The 23,510-nt window shown below is 32.8% G+C and overlaps 2 protein-coding genes across 4 annotated transcripts; one reads left to right on the forward strand and one right to left on the reverse strand.

Annotated features, from left to right (window-relative positions):
• Window positions 1-667: 667 nt before the first annotated feature.
• On the reverse strand, window positions 668-23,162 carry LOC110624902. 3 transcript variants are annotated; one of them, XM_043960975.1, is made up of 3 exons: window positions 21,872-23,162; window positions 1,805-1,973; window positions 668-1,762 (listed from the first exon to the last, which is right to left on the reverse strand). In XM_043960975.1, the coding sequence occupies exons 1-3, from the start codon at window positions 23,073-23,075 to the stop codon at window positions 826-828; spliced, it is 2,310 nt and encodes a 769-aa protein (XP_043816910.1). In that variant the 5' UTR covers window positions 23,076-23,162; the 3' UTR covers window positions 668-825. The 3 variants fall into 3 exon arrangements, with proteins under 3 accessions (XP_043816910.1, XP_021626026.1, XP_021626025.1); XM_021770334.2 differs by lacking the exon at window positions 1,805-1,973 and having other exon boundaries at window positions 668-1,752; window positions 21,651-23,162; XM_021770333.2 differs by having other exon boundaries at window positions 668-1,973; window positions 21,872-23,161.
• Window positions 5,641-16,357, forward strand: LOC110624898 (putative disease resistance protein RGA3). Its single transcript, XM_021770328.2, has 9 exons — window positions 5,641-8,913; window positions 14,014-14,524; window positions 14,629-14,713; window positions 14,808-14,987; window positions 15,095-15,238; window positions 15,319-15,419; window positions 15,506-15,599; window positions 15,680-15,843; window positions 16,318-16,357. The coding sequence occupies exons 1-9, from the start codon at window positions 5,745-5,747 to the stop codon at window positions 16,328-16,330; spliced, it is 4,461 nt and encodes a 1,486-aa protein (XP_021626020.1). The 5' UTR covers window positions 5,641-5,744; the 3' UTR covers window positions 16,331-16,357.
• Window positions 23,163-23,510: the final 348 nt, after the last annotated feature.

Raw genomic sequence — 23,510 nt, forward strand, 5'->3', positions numbered from 1 at the left:
ATGCATACTACGAAATTCTTTTAAGGGATGATAATATTTTTCTACAGTAGTATGATTTGTTGGATTGGTTATTTTACCAACCCAAAAGGTATCCATCTCTAGTGGTGCTTACCTTTTCATCAAATAGTTGGCATGCATAGAATTTTTAGGCAACTCTTTGTAAATATATTCCCATTTTATACAATTAATATTGGACTTCAAAATTTCTAATAATTAAAAACTCAATTTTGTAACATACAGCTAAATGGGTGGGAGTCACTGGGAGGATGCGTAAAAGATTACCAGGGGGAGAGAAGGGAAACTATTAAATTTAAGTTGAAAAAAATGAGGGAGAGAGAGAACAAAAGAAAATGAATCGTTAAGAGGAATTAGAATTTTTATTTAACTTATTGATAGGAATCCTACCACTGTTTTAACATCTGAATAAAACCTAAATAGTAAAAAGGAAAGAAGAAATTTCACAATTTAACAAAAATGATATTGATTTGTAGCCTAGCTACACAGGAAAACATATTATTAAGTTCTCTATATAAATTTAGTAATATATTTTATTTTTTAAATTAAAATTAAATAATAGAATATAAATTATTTTTGAAAAAATTTCCATAAATATTTTTCAATTATAAGTTATTTTCTGAAAATAAATGTCAAAGAGACGAATCAATCATTTCTAGTCCAATCCAACTTTTAGATTTAATATATGAAAATTGGCAAAGACTTGGGAACATAGAAAAGAAAAGAAAAGAAAAGAAAAGAAGACAAGTGAGGAAGAAGAAAAATAAAACTCTAGTGCCTTAATCCAATACAACTTTCTCACAATCAATTTTACCCTTGCAATAATAAGCTGTAATTGCTCTGGAATTGGTTTCCCACTCCAAACTGAGACATCAGTAGCCAAACAAAAGTAACAAGCTCTCCACCTTTGCTTAATTGCACGGCATGAGAAGTTGCATTGCAATGACTTGCAGCATACGACAGCATCTCCACCCACACTTGGCTCAGTATCTTCCATTTCTGCTCTCTCAATTTTCTCAGCTCTTTCGCCAGCATACTTGCTGTGAACAATACAGATAAGCTTCCATCTCTCTTCACTTCTGCAGGCTTAAACTCTGTGTTCACTTCAAGAATCAATCTACATGCTTTCTTCAGATTATTTGGTCTTATGCCTCTTTTTTTGAAAAATCTTTTAGCATCAGCACATGTATCTTCAAACCTTAGCTTACTGATTCCAGCCACTGCTGCCATCATAGTTGGCTGCATAATTAGAAGATACAGCATGTAATCTGACAGAATCTTACTGAATTCTCTTTCATTGCTGCAATTGTCAATTCCCTTTTTATCATTACACAAGAGCTCAGTAGCAATGTGCCACATCAAGACACTCTCATCGTATGTGACATCAACAACATAAGCCATTAAGTCACTTCCGTTTTTGTCTAAACCATGCCTTTGGAGAACCCATTCACCTCTGGCTGAACATATTTTCCTTGCAGTTTCCGGATCATCAATCAACCAAGATTTCATTTGCAGCTCACTGAATATAAATGCCCAAAGCTCCACAGTCAGCGGTTCGCTGGACGCATACTTTAACTCATCCAGAAAATCTTTGAGACCCACAAGATCAATGAGTCCTTTCTTGAAACTATTCAGGCATGGGATAACTTTATCAAACCAAGCCTGAATGTATTCAAAAACCTGATTGTCTTCAATGTATTCATAAACCTGATAATGAATGAACAAAAACTGAATGACCTTTCTAGAACTAATGTTTATGCATTGACCAACTTTATTGATGATAACACAACATTGATTAGCAATTTTATCAATACCCAGATAGCAGATGACTCTCTGGATGCTGTGCATCACATTGTGGATTTTCCTTGGCCGTTGTTTGAGACAATATCTTATCACGTTATAGCCTGGGACAGATTCAGACCAGCTGCGAAAAGGAATGCATGTAAGCAGAGTTGTATGTTTGAGGAATTTGCTGAAGAGATGCAACACCCAGTGAGATCTATCTTCAGGCCTCGGCATGCACTCCAGAACAGCCACTATTGTCCAGTTAGAGAAAATGGCCATGAGGATGGATACTCCATCGAGTCCTATGGCGCCAAGCAGCAGGGCATAAGTAACCTTGACATCAAACGGATCAAAGCCATGCTTCTTCACATAAAAATGAAAGGTTGCAAGGGCTGCCAAGACTGAACTACAAGAAATGAAGCGTAAAATCATACCCAACATGGAATGCACAACGACCACCTTTGTGTACAGAACATCATAGAGAAAATTGAGCTCTGCTGCTATTACTTTGAAAGCATCTTCTGCAGATATGCTATTGAAGAAATCTCGACTCTTATCGCGCTCCTCGAAGCTGTAAATGATATCAACAATGAGTCCTTTGAAGATCTTGAAGTACTTATGAGCCTCCTGAACCACATCAAGATCTTCTAGTTTTCTTTTGTTGAGACCATCTGTAACCGTAGCTTCTCTTTGGTTCTCTGCTTCCATCGCTGGGAGTTCCTCTGGTTTTTCTGAAGCGAATACCTCTGCAAACTTGGCAAAGTTGATTCCAGGATCTGGTTTTCTGAGCATAGAATCTCTGAATTTGTCCTTGCTGGCAAGATACAAAGAATAAGTCCGCTCTAAATATTTAATAGTCCCAGCAAGAAACAAGAGAGCTGTTGGGATAATCACCTTGTTCTTGCGAAGATTTCGAAAGAAAACATAACCAGTAGCAGCAACCTGAACAATGAACGCAAGCAGATGCCTAAGCCACAACTGGTTGTCCTCAAGAGCAAATGCAGTGATGGTGTCAGGACCACCAAGATGCAGCAATAAAAAAGGAGCCCAGAAAGCCAAAAGTTTACTGTTTTCAGCAGGGGATACATCATCAGGAGGACTGCTCCTGCCATTGAAGATGAGTCCCACTGCAAAGTCTGCTGTTGCATCTGCGAGCAAGTAACTTGACCATACTAACAAATTCACAAACTTATTTGAAGTCCACTTCCTGGAGGGAGCTAGCCATATGAGAAGGATCTGCAATGCAAGGCTGAATTGAACAGCAACTCTGATATTCCAGTGTTCCCACATATACTTCACACGTTCAGAAATGGAATTATCCATTTCTTCTCTCTTCGACCGAGCTCAATCCCACCTGTGCTTGATGATTTGGTAGAACAATTGAATGCTCAAGCTCTGTTGAGTATGAAAAGACAATATGTATTATTTAGCAATGAATTCAACTTTTTGAGGTTGTCTTTTATGTATATATATTTTAAAAGGGAGACCATTACTTAATTTTTAGATATTAATATTATTTTTTTAGTAAGATATTAAATTATTATAAGTTAATATTGTATTTTTATCCGTTAATCATTAATAAAAGGCAATTTACAATAATATTCCGGAGTTTTGACAAAATATGTAACTGAGTCCTTGCTTGTTTAATGAAAAGTAATTTAGTACCCGAATTTAATTATGTTAATAAAATAGTCTTTCTACTAAAATTCACTAACTATAATAATTTAATTTTTAAAATTTCATTTTTATTGACAATTTATTCTCTTTAATTTTAATATTTATTGATAATTTAGTACTTTAAAAAAATTTATATTTAAAAAATTAAAAAATATAAATGTTAATTTCATTATAATCTAAGGATAAACAAATATTATATCTTGACGATGAATTTAGCAAATCACAATATAAGAATTAAATTGTGAAATCTTAAAAATAGATGATATAATTACTATTTAATTATTAAATATTATTATTAATTTAATAAGTCATTCTATATTTTTAAAAAATTATTAGAACGTTGTTATTTTTTCATCAATTAAATAGTTATTTCATTTTTTTTAATTAAAAATAATTGAAAAATAATAAAAAAAAATATTTAAAATTTAATTTTACCAAAATATAAAGGCAGATGAATGAAAAAATCAAAAAATTAAAGCATTTTATTTAATAGTTTGAACGTTCGAGTTACCAAACCAGATGATTTATTTAATACCTATATTTGATATAGTTTTATGCCGACCAATCTGCTAGACAATGGAGGTGAAAAATTTTACAGTGAGGCTGGCCGAAAAGAAAGTCCATGCCCATTCAATATACAGCCACAAAACAAAACAGAGGAAAACCCAATAATGGACCCGGCCCACCCAGAAAGAAACTTATTATTATTCCATCTACGGCAGAAAAAAAACGAATTTTTTAAAATAATATTTTAAATATTATTAAAAATAAATTTTAAGAAAATTATTTTGTGAATAATTTTATTTAATTTTAAAAAAATTTTAAAAATATTTTTTATATTTAATAAAATTTAATATATTTAAAATATCATATCATGTGTGTCAAAGTGAATAGTATGGCTGCTATGCCATGACTTCTCTCTCTCAAATAATTCATAGTACGACAACGGCGGCTATGCCATGGCTACTCTCTCAAATAATTCACTGTCTTTTCAAATAATTCACCGTGTTTTCAAATAATTCACTGTCTTTTCAAATATTTCCTCTTGTACAGAGCAAAAACTGAATATTACGACAACGGCGGCTATGCCATGGCTTCTCTCTCTCAAATAATTCACTGTCGTTTCAAATAATTCACTGTCTTTTCAAATGTTTCCCCTTGTACAGAGCAAAAGCTGAATATTGACCTTGCTTACACCAATTCATTTTCCCAACGGTTAACGTTTCTCTCTCTCAAATAAATTCAATGAAAATTTCCACACATGTTAGCTGTGTAGACTTTATTAATAAAAAAAATGTAATATATATTAATTAAAATTTAAAACATTTTGCTATTAATAATTTAATTTAAAAAATTTTTAAATTTATAAAATTATATAAAATTTATAAATTTATTAATATTATATTAAAATAAAAATTTGAATGGAGAAAGTCTCTTTTTATGATAAAATATTATAAATTATTTTATTATATTTATATGTCACATATATAAATAATATTAATAAAATAATTTATAATTTAAAAAATTAATATAATTCAATTCAACATTTTTAAATTTATTTTTCTTAATTTTTATTTTAATATGAAAAATTATAATTTTAACTTTTTTATTTACCATTAATATTAAAAAATTATAATAAGTCTTATATTTATTATTTTTTTATTTTTAAATATTTTATTAAAATTTTATTATAATAAATTTTATTATAAAAATTATATCAATATAATAAAATATAAATTATAACTTTATTGTCTGCTATTAAACTACTGGTATAAACAAACACTTGAAATATTAAAAATAAATATAATTAAAAAATTACTTTTTTAATAAAAAAATAGAAAATCATTTATTATATAATAAATTTTTTTTAAAAGTCTTTATAAATTTATTAATATATTTTATTTTTTAAATTAAAATTAAATAATAAATAAGTTATATTTTTAAAAATATTTCCTACACAAAATAATTTTTTAAATAATTTTTTTTCATATAAAATAACAATAAAAAATAAAAATTATGAAATATCTCAATTTCTGACAAAAAAAATGATTTTAATTGATTTTAGCAACAAGGGTTTTTTTTTTTTTTTTTTTATTTTCCCCCGAAATTAACAACAAAGTTGAAGGGTTAATTTTAGCGCTCTATAAATACTGGCCTTGGCTTTTATATTCACTCCCGCAACAAAGCAAACAAAACAGCAAATCTCAATCTTTAAACTTTGCCTTCCACTTTTGTTGTTCTTTTCTTTTATTCTCACTCACAGAAAAATGGAGGTGCTAGCTACTTCTGTAATTGAACAACTCCTTGTGAAGTTGGCTTCCAAGCAGCTTCGGAATCTGAGACTTGGATTTTCGAGGGATTGGAACGATGAGTTTGAGAGTTTGAATGCCAAAATCTCCAGGATTAATGGTCTGCTTCGTGATGCCGAGAAGAAGCATTTGCGTTCACCTTCGTCAATTGAAAATTGGCTTAGTAAGTTGAAAGGAGTAATTTATAGCGCAAATGATCTGTTGGATGATATCTACACAGAAGCTTCGAGGAGACAACTGGGGACCGGGAGAGAAAATGCGAATGAGGTACGCCTTTTCTTGTCACTCCCAAATCATCTTGTTTATGATTTTAAAATGGTCCTTAAGATGAAAAAAATTAGAAATACAATGGATGAGATCCAAAAGGACGGAGCTCAGCTTGGTTTAGAGTGTTTGGAGGAACCTGCAGAGACTGGGAGAAGTGAAGAAAATGTGTCTGCAATGGCTAGCAAATGGACGGAGAGTGAGGAGAATTCGGATAAAATAGTAGTTGGTACACATGAAGATAAGCACGCAATTACAAACTTTTTACTGGATTGTAACTATGGAGATAATTTGTCAATCATTTCAATATGTGGAATTGGAGGAATAGGGAAGTCAACCCTTGCTCAATTAGTGTTCCGTGATGAACAAGTTCAAACACATTTTGAGCTAAAACTATGGGTTTCTTTGTCTGATATTGCTTTTGATGCTAAACTCATAGTTGAAAGAATTTTAGAATCTATTACTGGAAAAAGACATAAGAACATCAAGATGGATACCTTGATAGTATTCCTCCATAAAAATATTAATGAAAAAAGATATTTAATTGTGTTGGATGATGTAAGAGAGGTGGATGATGACAGATGGTTGAAATTAAAAGATTTATTGCTTGGAGGTGCAAGGGGAAGCAAAATACTAATTACCACTCGTTCTAAAAGGGTTGCCGGGATCACAAGAGACCGTGTACATGAATTAAGTGGCTTATCTGACGGAGATTCTTGGTCATTGTTAAATCATATTGCATCCAAACCAGGAAAACCGTTAAATTTTGAACTGGAGGTACTTGGAAGGCAGATAGCCCGGAACTGTCAGGGAGTTCCTTTGGCCATTAAAACAGTAGGAACTGTACTGTATTTTAAGGATACCGTGGCTGAGTGGTTAGATGTGCGTAATAATGAGCTTGCAAAGGTGGATAAGGAAAAGGGTATCATTCACACACTTAAATTGAATTATGACTATCTTCCTTCACATTTAAAAAATTGCTTTGCATACTGTGTGCTGTTCCCAAAGGATCATAAGTTTGATGTGGAAGGGTTGATTTATCTGTGGATGGGGCAAGGGTTTATTAACTCATCAGACCCAGATGAATGTCTTGAAGATGTTGGCCTTAAATATTTTAGGGATTTATTGTGGAGATCTTTCTTCCAAGAGGTGAAATGGGATGCACTGGGCAACATAAAAAGTTGTAAAATGAACAATTTGATGAGTGATCTTGCTACCTCAGTGGCTGGGATTGGGAATAAGGTAATAAATTCAGATGCAGAAAATGTCGATGAAGAAATATATCATATGTCACTTGGTTTCCATTTTGATTCAACCTGGCAGATTCCAGTTCGTTTATTTCGTGCACGACAATTACGGACATTTCTTCTGCCAAGTCAAGAAGTTTGGTTAAGCAATGAAGGAAGATGGAAAATTCCAGACTTATTCTCCAATTTTAGGCATTTACATGTGTTTGATTTACACAATTCTGGAATTGAGAAATTGCCAACTTCTATTCACAAGATGAAATATCTGAGATATCTTGATGTTTCTAAAAACGATCGAATCAAGTCACTTCCAAATTCTATTACCAGGCTTAAATATTTGCAAGTATTGAAACTCTCCGATTGTGACGAGCTTAGGCAGCTGCCAAAAGGTTTGAGAAAGCTAGTTAATCTCAGGCATCTTGATTGTGAGAGATGTTGGAATTTGATGCACATGCCGTATGGCTTTGGACAACTAACTTCCCTTCAAATGTTAACGTGGTTTGCAGTTGCCAAAGATAGTTCTGTTTTTAATCGTATTGGGGGTATGAATGAATTGAATGGGTTAAACTTAAGAGGAAGGATAGAAATAAGAAATCTCAAGTTCGTGAAAAATATATCAGAATTTGGGGCAGCTAATTTAAGAGAGAAGCAGCGTCTTCAGTCATTGAGTCTATGTTGGAATCGGGATGATGATGACAGTGTAGACAGTGTAGACAGTGATTATGATGAAAAGTCCTTGCAAAGCCTCCAACCACATCAAAATCTGAAGAAGTTGAAGGTTTGTGATTATCGAGGTATGAGGTTCCCAGATTGGCTTTCTTCCCTCACAAAATTAGTTGATATTTGGTTGCAAGATTGTGAAAAGTGCGATCGTCTCCCACAGTTGGGTCAAATCCCATCCCTTAAATATTTAGGGATTCAAGGATTTCCTAATATGGAGTACGTAGATCATGAAGGGGATAATTTTGGAGTCAGAGGAAAAGGATCAACTTTCTTTCCATCCCTGAAGGAACTCTATCTCTTGGATTGTCTGATCCTGAAGGGTTGGGGGAAGAATAGGGATGATTTAAGGCTTCACTTTACTAGTCTTTCTAAACTAGAAATCCGTAATTGCCCTCAGTTGACTTCTTTGCCGCCATTCTCAAAGCTTGATGAAAAGCTCTTGTTGGAGAATTGCAGCTTAGAACCCTTGCAGCAGACAATAAAGATGATGATTGAGGCAATGTCGTCTTCTTCTTCTTCATCATCATCGATGCTTGGCTTCAAATTGAAAGTCTTATGGATTGTGTCGATTGAGGATCTTGAAGCTTTTCCTGAAGAGTTGCTGCAGAACCTCTCTTCTCTTGAAGAACTGCATCTCATGGATTGCCCTCGGTTATCTAGTCTACCTCTTGAGATGCGTGGGCTCCCTTTACGAGAATTAGATATTAGAGGATGTGCTCAAATGAAGGAAAGGTATGGAACTAGAAAATGCTCCGATTGGCCTATAATTTCACGCATCCCAAATATTCGAATTGATGGGCAAAAGGTTCAATGGGCGGGCAGCTATTTATGGGAACAGAAGGATTCTTCTATCGTTACCGCAAGTCCTCTCTCCAAATTAAAGACGTTGATAGTTGTAAAGTTTAGCTAAGATTGAGATGAAAAATGTAGAGTATATATCTTTAGATCTGATAAAAGTCATGTATATATACACATCTGGAAAACTAATTCCTAACAAACTGATCTTTCTAGAGTTTTCTTGAATTTCATGGACTTTCTGGAGTAAATTACAACAGGTTATGAAACGGCGCCGTTTTGGCTATTTCTATACGTTGCCGTTTTTGCTTCTGAATTAATTCTGTCTTTGGCTGTGCTTGATTCTCCTCTGCGACGTCGTTTGGGGCAGTACATAATATCTCTTCACACCCCCCGCAAGATAGAGTTGCCCTAATTTTTAGGGAAACTCATCTTGGATAGAAGAGTCTGGAACTGCGCCGCTCCCAAGGGTTTCGTGAAGAGATCGGCGATCTGTTGCCGTGAGGGTACGTGCACCGTGGAAATGAGGCCTCTGGTGATCTGCTCGCGGACGATATGGCAGTCGATGTCCAGGTGCTTCGTTCGTTCATGAAAAACCGGGTTGGCCGCGATATGCTGAGCCGCTTGGTTGTCGCAGTGAAGCGGTATAGGAAGTTGTGGATCGGCGTGAAATTCTTTCATCAGGTAAGTGATCCACTTGAGCTCGCACACTGTGAGAGCCATGCTTCTGTACTCAGCTTCTGCTGAGGACTTGCTAACCGTGGTCTGTTTTTTTGTTTTCCAGGATATTAAGGATGGTCCGAGGAATATGCAGAACCCGGTGAGAGATTTCCGGGTCATCGGACAAGAAGCCCAGTCAGCATCGGAGAAAGCTCGGAGCTTGAGATCGTTCTGAGCTGGGAAAAATAACCCTCTTGTTGGACAACTCTTTAGATAGCGAAGCACGTGAAGTGCGGCGTTCCAGTGTGGTTGACGCGGCTGTTGCATGAACTGGCTGAGGTGCTGCGTCGCGTAGGAGATGTCTGGCCTGGTAACTCCGAGGTAGAGTAACCTACCTATTAACCTCCTGTATTTATCTGGTTCAGTCAAAAGAGGTCCTGTTGTGTTGTCAAGTTTGAGTCCTTGTGGTAGTGGGTTGTCAGAAAATTTGGCTTGCATATAACCTGTGTCTTGTATAATGTCTAATAGATATTTCTTTTGGTGAAGAAATAATCCAGTCTCAGAACGTGCGATCTGTAATCCCAGAAAGTATTTGACATGTCCCAGATCTTTGATTGTGAAAGCTTTGTCAAGGTGAGATTTCATTTCTGTTATATCTTTTTCTGATTGACCTGCTAGAAGAATATCATCAACGTAAACTAACAATGTTAAAAATCTGCCTTCCTTTGTTCTTGTGAACAGGCAGTGATCAAAGGGTGATTGTTTGAAACCAAATTGGTTTAAGCACTGGGTAAGCTCCTTATTCCACATTCTTCCTGCTTGTTTTAGCCCGTAAATGCTTTTTATGAGTTTGCACACTTGTCCTGGTTGAGCTTTGTCATAGCCTTCCGGGGGCATCATGTATAAATCTTCTTCTATATGCCCATGTAGGTATGCATTATTTACATCAAGTTGATGTATAGGCCAGTTCTTGGCAGTAGCAATTGCCATGAACATTCTTACAGTAACCAATTTGGCTACTGGAGAAAAATTATCAGTATAATCAATTCCAAGTAATTGATTAAATCCCTTGGCCACTAGCCTGGCCTTGAATCTGTCAACTGAGCCGTCTGGCTTGTATTTTATTCTGAAAACCCATTTGGAAGCAATGGCTCTTTTTCCTTTGGGCAGAGTTGTTAAATACCAAGTATTATTGGTATCTAAGGCTGTTAGTTCATCTTGCATGGCTTGCACCCAATTGCTATCCTCCTTAGCTTGTGAATAGGACTTAGGTTCACAGTTTATAGACACATTTGCCACAAAACTCAAATAATGGGGGGTAAAAATAGGTTCAGAGGTAAAACAGGGGTAGTTATAGGGAGAATTACCTGTGGTGTTGTTGGGGAATGCACCAGGATTGATAGGACATATAGAGGTTGCCACAAAGTCATTTAGCCATCTTGGTCTTGTAGGTAGCCTTGTGCTTCTCCTTGTGTGTGTAGAAGCTCCTTCTTCTGAAATTTCTGGGGCTGGTTCAAGATTGTCAGGAATTTCTCCTTCATCTTCAGTAGATATTTCTCTTCTGTCTTCAGTTGCAGAATCCTCAGTGTACTGTTCAGTCTCTTCTGTTATTCTTAAAGATTCATGGGGAGGGTTAATATCTGTATGAGGTGACATTGGCATGGTTGGACTTGAGTCAGATTCGGGTATTGTATTTGGTAATACTGTTTTATGTGGGTCATGGGTGTCAGGTTGTGATCTGAATGGGAATATGTCTTCATGGAAGATCACATCTCTGGAAACAATGATTTTGTTTAGGTCTATGGCATAGATTTTGTAGGCCTTCATTCCTGGAACATATCCAAGGAATACTCCTTTAAAGGCTCTTTCTTCAAATTTTGTTTTGTGGGGTAAAGTATTGGTTGCAAAGCATAGGCATCCAAAGGTTTTGAGAAAGTTTAGATTGGGTTTTTCCTTGTGCAAACTAGCATAAGGTGTTTCCCAATTAAGTACAGGGCTTGGTAATCTGTTGATGATATAGGTGGCAGTGAGTATGGATTCTCCCCAGAATCTTTTTGGTAGTTTTGACTGAAACATTAGAGCTCTTGCAACTTGTAATAGGTGTTTGTGCTTTCTTTCAACTACCCCATTCTGTTGTGGGGTGTATGGGCATGATTTCTGATGAATAATGCCCTTTTCCTTCAGCCACTTGCTACAATCTTGGTTCACAAACTCTGTCCCATTGTCTGATCTTAAGTTCTTGACTGACTTATGAAATTGATTGTTCACCATAGCTATGAATTCCTTTAACACAGCAGATACTGATTGTTTTTGCTGTAGTAAATATGTCCATGTAGCTCTAGTGTAATCGTCAACTATGGTTAATACATATCTTGCATTTGATACTGAAACTACTGAATATGGGCCCCAGAGATCCACATGAATTAGCTCAAATTGCGATGTAGATGTAATCTTGCTCTTATTAAAACTCAATCTTTGTTGTTTTGCAATAGGGCAGATGGTGCATACATGAGAATCACATTCATTGGCTTTTATTACATTTAGATGCAACAATTTGCTTTTTGATGCATGACCTAATCTTCTGTGCCATACTTCGTAGTTGCTTTGAAGTTGTTGAGATGCCAATGCTGTGCCAATTGTCTTTATTCTGCTGTCTTGATGGCTAAATGATTCTTTATTTAGTCTATATAATCCTTGGTGCATTCTCCCAACAGCCCATGGGTGTTTAGTCACTAGGTCCTGCAAGATGCATTGATTATGGTAGAATTGTACAGATATTTTGTTGGTTTGGGTGATTTGGCTAACAGACAGTAAATTGTATTTAAATGTGGGCATATATAGCACATCTAGCAATAGCATATTCTGGTTTAAAGGTACTGTACCAATTTTGGTGATATTTTTCATGCTACCATCGGGTAGGGTCACTACACTAGGTTTATTTAGAGTTCTGTGGTTTGAAAAAAAAGATAGGTCATTGCACATGTGAGCTGTGGCACCTGTATCTATAATCCACTCTCCTATAGTTCTATTTTCATAAACCTTAGAGTAGCAAGAAGATGTCATACCTGCAAACCCAGTATAGTTCACACAATTTGCATCATTGCTGCCGGCTGTGCTCTGGCCATGATTTTTCATGTATTTGATCATCTCCTGCATCAGTGACTCTATGTTCCAATCAACTTTGCCTTGAGTGTAATCATCATTGCTTTCTAGAGGCGTTTCAAACACATGAGCTGCAACATTTTCTTTTCCTTTGTTTTTCTTCAATTTGAGTTCATTGAACCAATCTGGATATCCATTGAGCTTGAAACATGTTTCCCTCACATGGCCTGTAGTTTTGCAGTAAGAACAGGTTCTGTCATCCCTTTTTTTGAATTGATTTTTCCATGTTTTGCCTTTGTTGATCCCTGAAGTGTTTGCTGTCATTGCACTGTTCCCAGCTTCATCATTTTGTGTCTCCCTCTGTTTTTCAATTCTCAAAATCATAGAATATGCTTTGTTTACACTAGGCAGTGGCTCCATTATGAGAATTTGATTTCTCACATGGTCATAAGACTCATTTAAGCCCATCAAGAATTGCATTAATTTGTGTTTGCCTTCTATCTCAGCAAATAACTTTGCTACACCACATTCACATACTGGAATTGGCTCTAAACATGCATATTCATCCCATAATTTTTTTAATTTTGTGTAATACATCATAATGTTGTTGTTTGCTTGACTGGCATTGCTGATTTCTTTCATTAATTGGTACATCAGGGGGCCATTACTGTCTCCAAACCTTTCTTTTAATTCTTCCCATAATTCATAAGCATTTGTGGCATATAGAAAAGCCTCAGCCAATTCTTTTGAAAGAGCATTCAAGATCCAGGACATTACCATATTATCTGCTTTCTGCCATTCCTCATAGTTTCTGTCATCTTGATCTGGCATCTTGCATTTGCCATTTATGAATCCTAGTTTGTCCTTTGCTTTCAAAGCAATGACCATTGATCTGCTCCATGTCAGGTAGTTGTTGCCATTTAATGGAGAGCTGACGAGGATCATGCTGGGAGAATCAGAATTCAGCAACTTCATCATCTTGTCGTCTTTCTCTTCTTTTCCTGGTGTGTTTCCCTCAGTGATTTCTGCCATTATGCTTGTTGAACAGGCTGTGTGGCTTGAGAAAGTAAGAGGAAAATTTCTCAGATCTAGATCTGAGTTTGTTGAGGTAGTTTACACAGGGCAGTAGTTTGCTCTGATACCATGTAAAGTTTAGCTAAGATTGAGATGAAAAATGTAGAGTATATATCTTTAGATCTGATAAAAGTCATGTATATATACACATCTGGAAAACTAATTCCTAACAAACTGATCTTTCTAGAGTTTTCTTGAATTTCATGGACTTTCTGGAGTAAATTACAACAGGTTATGAAACGGCGCCGTTTTGGCTATTTCTATACGTTGCCGTTTTTGCTTCTGAATTAATTCTGTCTTTGGCTGTGCTTGATTCTCCTCTGCGACGTCGTTTGGGGCAGTACATAATATCTCTTCAATAGTTGAGGATCTCGAATCTCTACCAGAAGACTGGCTGCCGAATCTCACTCGTCTTCAGCAACTATGTCTTGTGCGTTGTCCCAAATTAAAGTCTTTGCCACGAGGGATGCTTCATCTTACATCTTTACAAATTTTGGATATTAGCCAATGTACTCTTCACCTCAAGGAAAGATGTTTAAACAACAAGGGTGTGGATTGGCTCAATATTTCTCACATCCCACGTATTAAAATCGATGAACTACAAATTCAATGGCAAGAACAAAAAGCTATTGAGGGCGAGGCAGCCAAGATGTTGAGCTCAGAGGACATATTGGGGGTAAATACATATCCTCCTGGGCATTCCACACCAAGGACTGAGGTTCCAGCGGAAAAGCATTCTGACCCTGCGAAAATCACCACAGAATCCAATCAACTTGAGGGAGTTCCGGGGTATCCGCAGCTCGATCAGAAGTCCTATAACGACGATCAGCTAGCAGTTCTTAAGTACATCTATGACTATGAGAACAATGATAAGTAAGTACATCCGTTAACCATTTGTATATGGCTAGCTTTCCTTGATTATATATTCTCTGTGTGCTACTTTTCAAGAAAGGAAGTAACAGATTTTGTTATAACAGTGAGACCCTTTTTGAAGGAGATAATTGCATCCTTGCTAGATCAAGGATTGAATATTGGAAGCCTAGACAATGGCTTGAGAACAATGTACGTTATTTGATATGATTGCAATATATAATCTACTTTCTTGCGTGTAAATGATTAAATTTTAATCATCACGTACCATTATATGATTATACAGGATGTTGACGTGGTGGTGGAGGCTGTGAGAAAGGAGGAAGTGCGAGAAAGGAACGGCACGAATTGGTTCTTTCCATGCATCACATACGAAAGCTACAAGGAAGTTTCATCCTTTAAGGTATATTACGATGACCACGTACAAAAGTTTGCAGTGACAAGTGATCTCGAGGCTTGTGAAAAGGTAGAAAATAACAAATCATTCATAACAACTAGTGGATAATTTTTCTTTTTTTTTATCTTTTACAATTTTAATGTCTTGTACAATCTCTCTGTGTGTTTCTTTTGCAGATTTACATCCCCATCCATCACAATGATCGCCGGCACTTTCTGCTGGCTGTGTTGAAAGTCCCGAATCAAACATGCTTATGGTATGATCCGATGTGGAGTGATGAAGGTAGTACTCTGACAGATAATGAAATCCTGCCAATGTTGGTAAGTTGTTAGCATTTTCTTCTTAAATATAATCTCTGGTACAGGTATATTATTTATTTGCTTCTCCCATGTTCTTTTAGCTCGAAGGCCTGGACAATTGTGTACCAGGTATTAAGACGAAGCCCTTCTTCCCAACTTTCGAAGAAGTAATCCAAAAGAATGCTCCTCGGCAACCTAATGGGTATACTACTACCAAACTTTGTGATCTCATACTATTGTGATTTGTATTGTTCGATTTAGGAGCGAATGATTTTCCTTTGCACCTAGATGGGATTGTGGCATCTATGTCATGAATTTTCTCCGTGATTTGCCGGATGACAGTGGGAATCAGTCGGGCAAAATTGTTGTCAATGTCACAGAGGTAACTTCACTGACTAGGTGAACCTTACTTTTCTTGCACTAACCATTTTGCACCAATTAAGCTCTGTCAATTTCGTGCAGGGAGACCATGAAAAGTTTTCTCAAGCACTGAGAGTCGAGTGCCTTCTGTGGGTACTTTTCCACGAAGCCAACAAGAAAAGAGATGGTCTCTTGCTCGAGGCAAAGAAGTTGCAAAATAAGTTGATGAACTCTGACAACAATAGTGATGAAAAAGAAGCACGTGGGTAAGGCTAAGCGCAAAAATTCAAAGAAAATTTTGAAAAGGGAATCAGGGTACTGGATTTGAACCTGGGTCGTTCACTACTTCATTCCTCATTGAGGAGATCTAGTTGGCATATTCGGAAATTATTGTGTACGTATGGTTGTTTAAAATTAACTAATGCTTTTATTGCTACAGTTCATCGAAATGGTTTGAATTCAATTCTTTTACTGGTTCTGAATAACCTTTCAATCTGAATCCTATAACCAATAGCCACATGAAAGGATGACTTTTCAATTTTTTCATGCCAGGAACTTTTATCATTCACCTCTTTGGTCCTCCTGTTATGCAGCTCAGCATTCTCCTTCTTGCAAGATTAAGAAGGTAAGAACTCTGAACCATTCCTCTGTTGTTTAATGTCCACCACCTAAACGAAGAAATAAAAGTTTAAGATGCCAGTTTTCTAACTCTTGGAGAGACATTTCAATACTATGTGCAGAGTTGTGCCCTGAAAGGTTACGAAGAACAGAGTTCAGAAATGCAAAGCAGAAAGTCCTTGGCCTAATTGGAAAGGAACAGAGGTTTTGAGTTTTCCTTTTTGTTTAATTGTATCATTAACTTTATTGTATACCAGGCGTATGCCCACACGTTATGCAGATTTTTACGTGTGGGTATTAAAATTTTGTACATGATGTTATTTTATAAAATAATATTCTAAGAGAGTTTAGAAAAAATAGTAATAACTAACTGTAACAAAAAAAAAAATAAAAATTTTAATATTTGTTATTATATATTATTAATATTAAACATAAATTTTATTTAATCAGCTATATTTTTAGAAAAATAAAATTCATTAAATTCAATGGAGATGGATGGAGTGGCAGTAGTGGGATTTATCTGTCTTATATAGAATAGATAATAAATATTACATATTTGTAGAGGGCAAAGACACTAAAAACTATTATAATAATTAATATAATAAACTATAATAATTTAAATTTAATAACGTTTAATATTTATAACACTAATCAAAGTATTATAATAATAATTTTACTTTTATTATACTTAATTATTTATATTTATTAACTTTTTATAATTATTTGAATGGAATAAAATTTTAATTTGATAATATTTTGTATAATTAATTTTATTAATTTTTTTATGATTTTATATTTTTATCATGATTGATATTTTTTATAATAATTTTAATTATTTTTATATATTTATTCTATATAATTATTCGGCATTTATAATAAAATTATATTAATTATAATTCTATAAAATTGTTAAAACAATAATATTGTGAAATTGTAAAAACTTTTTATATGGTTTTTTTGTTATAGAATTATTATTATATAGTAAAAATAATTTTTTTTATTGTCTAAATATTTTTTAATAACGTTTATTTAATTTGTATAAATATATTTTTAACATTCTATTTATTACTAAAATAAAGATGTAATAAATTTTTTAAATAATAAAAATATAATAAAATTTTTATTACAATATTAATAATATAATATATTAAAGTAGTAAGATATATATAATAGTGATAATGAATATAATAAAAATTATATTTATTATATTAGAAAATAATAAAAAATAAAAAGAAAATATATTAATAGTGATTAAAAAAACAATAGTAATAAATAAAATATTGATATTAAATTATATTTATTGTATATACATTAATTATTATTTTATATAGAAATAAATTTAAAAATATATAAAAAAAATTATAAATATATTAATCACAAATATATAAGGGTAATTGTGTCACTTATCAATTTATAATATATAAGTTCAATCATATGACATTTATCAATCTCTCATAAATCTATTTTAGAGTCTAATTATATATATAAAAAAATTATTATTTATTAAAGATAAAAATATAATTAAACAGACAAATTACAATTTGAGAAAAATAGATATGAATTAATTTTTTATTAATTATTTTAAAGTTATAATTAATTTTTAATTTTAAAATTTTTAATTATAAATTAATATATTATATTACAAATTTTGTAGAAAATTAAAAAATCACCTACTAATAATAATAAGAAATTTAAAAGTTATATAAAAAATAATAAATTATATTTATTATGAATATATTACTTAATAATATTATTAAATATGAAAATATAATTTAAAAGTAAAAATAAAATATATTAATTAATAATATTATTAAATATAAAAATATAACTTAAAAATAAAAATAAAATATATTAAATGTATCGTTTTACATAAATATATAAATTTAAATGTGTTATTTGCATAAAGTTAAATATGAAATTATCTATTTTTTCATAATCTATTTTAAACTAATTTTATAAATATACTAATAGTTTATTGGCACATTGTGTAGGTATTAAAATATTTTATATATAATTTATTGTCTTAAAACAAAAAAAAATAATTATAAAGAAGAATTAAAAATACAAATTGATATGCATAATTTCTATTTCTAAAATAAGAAATTTAAAGATTTTAAATATTAATCAAATAAAAAATTATGCACCAATAAATTTAATTGCATCAAAGAAAATATTAGTGAAAAGTGGTGTTGAGCAGTATTCGGTTTAAATTGAAAAATTGACCGAATCAAATCGATTTAAAATTTTAGTTTGATTTTTTATATATTTCGATTCGGTTCGGTTTTTAATTTCAGAAATTTTAGTTATTTCAGTTTGGTTCGATTTTAATCAGAAAAAAACCAAAAAAAATTGAATCGAACCGATTAGTGATAATAATATGTTTTTTTAATAATATATAGAAATTAAATCATATTAAAATTTAAATATTTTAATTAAATTTTAAAATATTAAAAATAAAGTGTAAAAATAAAAAATTATTAAAAATTGAAATCGATCAAATCGAATCGAATCGAACCGAATCAGACCGATTCGATTTGGTTTCTGACTAAAATCGATTCGATTCGATTTTCATAAACACTAAAATTTTGGTTTTTAATTTATTTAGTTTGGTTCGATTTTAAACCGAACCGAGTGAATGTTGACCCTAGTGAAAAGGAGTAGAATCGCTTGAATCAATAAATCCCAACATTTCAATAATTTTCATCTAATTTTTAACTATCCAAAAAAATTAATATCGATTCAAGTGATAAATTATACTGTGGCATCTCATATTAAATACGTAAAAAAATAATAAAAAAAATTAAAATATGAGCTAATCAAAAGCGAAAGAAATAGAATTGCTAATAATTTTATATAGAATGGATATATAGAAATTATCTATTTATAAAAGGTAAAGAAACTAAAATTATCATAATTATTAATATGATAAATTATAATAATTAAACTTTAATAATTTGTTGAAAGTTTATAATATTTGATTTAGAATATTACAAACATAATTTTATTTTTTTATATTTATAATTATTTTTGTTAATTTATTTTTTTTATAAATTATTTAAATTAAATAAAATTTTAATTTGATAACATTTTATGCACTTACTTTTATTAATCTTTTTAATTGTTTATACTTTTATCACAATTAATATTTTTTATAATAATTTTAATCGATTATATATATATTTATTCTATATAATTATTTATATTAAAAAATAAAAATATATAATATTAATTAATTAAATTGATATTTTAAAATTCTGAATAATGGGATTTATAATAGTTGTGTAAGCTCTATCAAAGAAGAGAGTATTCTTCTCTTTTTATTTATTTTCTTTTATTTTCTTTCATTTGTTTGCTAGTGTCGTTTAATGATCTCTGTATTATAATACCACATATTTTTATCATATAGGTCTGTAAGTACAGGAATATCAGATTTCATTTCCATGTCAGACGACCATTTAATTTTTCTGACGCGTATGCAGACAGAGCTACAAACAAAGTGACCGGATCTACTATCTTTTATCATATCACATTATCGAGCTGAGTTTTTTCCTATTAGATCTGAATTCACATGTAATCCGGTCTGCCATGTGCTTCTGGATTAAGGCCTGAGAAGCCGGACTGTTCGGCCTAAAGGACTGCGCGGACTCTAGGCCGACTCTATTTTTTTATCCTGATCTGATTCATAGTGAATAAAATTCAACGGTTATTATAAATTATATAAAATATGGTTTCAAAAAATTATTAAAATCAATAGTGAAAATTTTTTATATAATATTTTGTCAAACTTATATATATATATATATTATACAGTAATTTATTTTTATTATTTAAATATTTTTTATATAATAATTATTCAATCACAAAAATGTTCAAAACAAAAATGTTCATAATATTATTTTTTAATATAAAAAAGATATCTTACGTGATCTGCTTCATTTATCTCTCTTCTTTTTCTATATATCTCTTTTTCTCTTAGATTTAAAATAAAATCATAGTATAATTAAGTAAAGAATGAAAATGTAAATAAGGAATTATGCAGTAATTTATTATAAAAACATTAAATATTAAAGAATGAAAAATTTAATAGAATCTAAATATTAACTCCATTTATTTCACGGTAAATATTTTTTAATTTTTAACATTTAGAACATTTAGAAAAAATAATCAACAAAATATATTAAAAAAGGTTATTTTTTCATTTTGAAAATCTTATTAAATTATCTATATAAATTTGGTTTTATATTTTATTTTTTAAATTAAAATTAAATAATAAAATATTAATTATTTTAAAAAAATTTCCATAAAATATTTTTCAGTTATTTTCCGAAATTAAATGTCTGAGGGACGAGTCAATCATTTCTAGTCCAGTCCAACTTTTAGATTTAATATATGAAAATTGCAAAAGACTTGGGAACATAGAAAAGAAAAGAAAAGAAAAGAAAAGAAAAGAAAAGAGAAGAAAAGAAGACAAGTGAGGAAGAAGAAAAATAAAACTCCAGTGCCTTAATCCAATACAACTTTCTGACAATGAATTTTATCCTTGCAATAATAAGCTGCAATTACTCTGGAATTGGTTTCCCACTCCAAACTGAGACATCAGTAGCCAAACAAAAGTAACAAGCTCTCCACCTTTGCTTAATTGCACGGCATGAGAAGTTGCATTGCAATGACTTGCAGCATAAGACAGCATCTCCACCCACACTTGGCTCAGTATCTTCCATTTCTGCTCTCTCAATTTTCTCAGCTCTTTCGCCAGCATACTTGCTGTGAACAATACAGATAAGCTTCCATCTCTCTTCACTTGTGCAGGCTTAAACTCTGTGTTCACTTCAAGAATCAATCTACATGCTTTCTTCACATTATTTGATCTTATGCCTCTTTTTTTGAAAAATCTTTTAGCATCAGCACATGTATCTTCAAACCTTAGCTTACTGATTCCAGCCACTGCTGCCATCATAGTTGGCTGCATAATTAGAAGATACAGCATGTAATCTGACAGAATCTTACTGAATTCTCTTTCATTGCTGCAATTGTCAATTCCCTTTGTATCATTACACAAGAGCTCAGTAGCAATGTGCCACATCAAGACACTCTCATCGTATCTGACATCAACAACATAAGCCATTAAGTCACTTCTGATTTTGTCTAAACCATGACTTTGGAGAACCCATTCACCTCTGGCTGAACATATTTTCCTTGCAGTTTCCGGATCATCAATCAACCAAGATTTCATTTGCAGCTCACTGAATATAAATGCCCAAAGCTCCACAGTCAGCGGTTTGCTGGACGCATACTTTAACTCATCCAGAAAATCTTTGAGACCCACAAGATCAATGAGTCCTCTCTTCAAACTTTTCAGGCATTGGATGAGTCCTTTCTTGAAACTATTCAGGCATGGGATAACATTATCAATGAGCAAAACCTGAATTTCTTCATCGAACAAAACCTGAATGACCTTTCTAGAACTAATGTTTATGCATTGACCAACTTTATTGATGATACCACAACATTGATTAGCAATTTTATCAATACCCAGATAGCAGATAACTCTCTGGATGCTGTGCATCACATTGTGGATTTTCCTTGGCCGTTGTTTGAGACAATATCTTATCACGTTATAGCCCGGGACAGATTCAGACCAGCTGCGAAAAGGAATGCATGTAAGCAGAGTTGTATGTTTGTCTGGTTCACAAACATACATCTTTGGTCTCTTTAGAATGAGGAATTTGCTGAAGAGACGCAACACCCAGTGAGATCTATCTTCAGGCCTCGGCATGCTCTCCAGAACAGCCACTATTGTCCAGTTAGAGAAAATGGCCATGAGGATGGATACTCCATCGAGTCCTATGGCGCCAAGCAGCAGGGCATAAGTAACCTTGACATCAAACCGATCAAAGCCATGCTTCTTCACATAAAAATGAAAGGTTGCAAGGGCTGCCGAGACTGAACTACAAGAAATGAAGCGTAAAATCATACCCAACATAGAATGCACAACGACCACCTTTGTGTACAGAACTTCGTAGAGAAAGTTGAGCTCTGCTGCTATTACTTTGAAAGCATCTTCTGCAGATATGCTATTGAAGAAATGTCGACTCTTATCGCGTTGCTCGAAGCTATAGATGATACCAACAATGAGTCCTTTGAAGATTTTGAAGTACTTATGAGCCTCCTGAACCACATCAAGATCCTCTAATTTTCTAATGTCGAGGCAAAAATCAGTAACTGCATCAGTAACCATAGCTTCTCTTCGGTTCTCTGTTTTCACCTCTGGGAGTTCCTCTGGTTTCTTTGAAGCGACTACCTCTGCAAACTTGGCAAAATTGATTCCAGGATCTGGTTTTCTTAGCATAGAAGCTCTGAATTTATCCTTGCTAGCAAGATACAAAGAATAAGTCCGCTCTAAATATTTAATAGTCCCAGCAAGAAACAAGAGAGCTGTTGGGATAATCACCTTGTTCTTGCGAAGATTTCGAAAGAAAACATAACCAGTAGTAGCAAACCGAACAATGAACGCAAGCAGATGCCTAAGCCACAACTGGTTGTCCTCAAGAGCAAATGCAGTGATGGTGTCAGGACCACCAAGATGCAGCAATAAAAAAGGAGCCCAGAAAGCCAAAAGTTTACTGTTTTCAGCAGGGGATACATGATCAGGAGGACTGCTCTTGCCATTGAAGATGAGTCCCACTGCAAAGTTTGCTGTTGCATCTGCAAGCAAGTAACTTGACCATACTAACAAATTCACTAACTTATTTGAAGTCCACTTCCTGGAGGGAGCTAGCCCTATGAGAAGGATCTGCAATGCAAGGCTGAATTGAACAGCAACTCTGATATTCCAGTGTTCCCACATATACTTCACACGTTCAGAAATGGAATTAGCCATTTCTTCTCTCTTCGATCGAGCTAAATCCCACCTGTGCTTGAGGATTTGGCAGAACAATTGAATGCTCAAGCTCTGTTGAGTATGAAAGACAATATGTACTACTTAGCAAAAAGTCGACTTTTTGATGTCGTCTTTTATGTACAGATATTTTAAATGGGAGGTCATTATTTAATTTTAAGATATTAATTGATGGAAAATTGAAATTACCAAAAATAAATTTTTATTTTAAAATAAAACTTGTGATTAGAGTCGATTTCACAGTAAGTAAATTAATTAAAAAATAAAAATAAAATAAAATAAAATAGTGAGACTTTAAATATAAAAAATAAATAAAATTAATTTAAAGAAAAAAATAATTAAATTGAAAAGAAAAAAATAATATCAGAATTGAAATTTTAATTTCAGTTTTTGTTGTTTGATTAGAAATATAAAATA

Source organism: Manihot esculenta, chromosome 10 (genome assembly GCF_001659605.2).
Source record: "Manihot esculenta cultivar AM560-2 chromosome 10, M.esculenta_v8, whole genome shotgun sequence".
Classification (NCBI taxonomy): domain Eukaryota; kingdom Viridiplantae; phylum Streptophyta; class Magnoliopsida; order Malpighiales; family Euphorbiaceae; genus Manihot; species Manihot esculenta.

What these genes read in the sequence shown, in the direction of transcription:
- LOC110624902 (XM_021770334.2), bottom strand. Translation starts at nt 23,075, where the DNA reads ATGGCTAATTCCATTTCTGAACGTGTGAAGTATATGTGGGAACACTGG. An exon ending in TAAACATTAGTTCTAGAAAG is followed by an intron (nt 1,753 to 21,650) that starts GTCATTCAGGTT and finishes AGTTCTAGAAAG; the next exon opens with GTCATTCAGTTTTTGTTCAT.
- LOC110624898 (XM_021770328.2), top strand. Translation starts at nt 5,745, where the DNA reads ATGGAGGTGCTAGCTACTTCTGTAATTGAACAACTCCTTGTGAAGTTG. An exon ending in GACTATGAGAACAATGATAA is followed by an intron (nt 14,525 to 14,628) that starts GTAAGTACATCC and finishes TTGTTATAACAG; the next exon opens with TGAGACCCTTTTTGAAGGAG. An exon ending in TTGTTGTCAATGTCACAGAG is followed by an intron (nt 15,600 to 15,679) that starts GTAACTTCACTG and finishes AATTTCGTGCAG; the next exon opens with GGAGACCATGAAAAGTTTTC.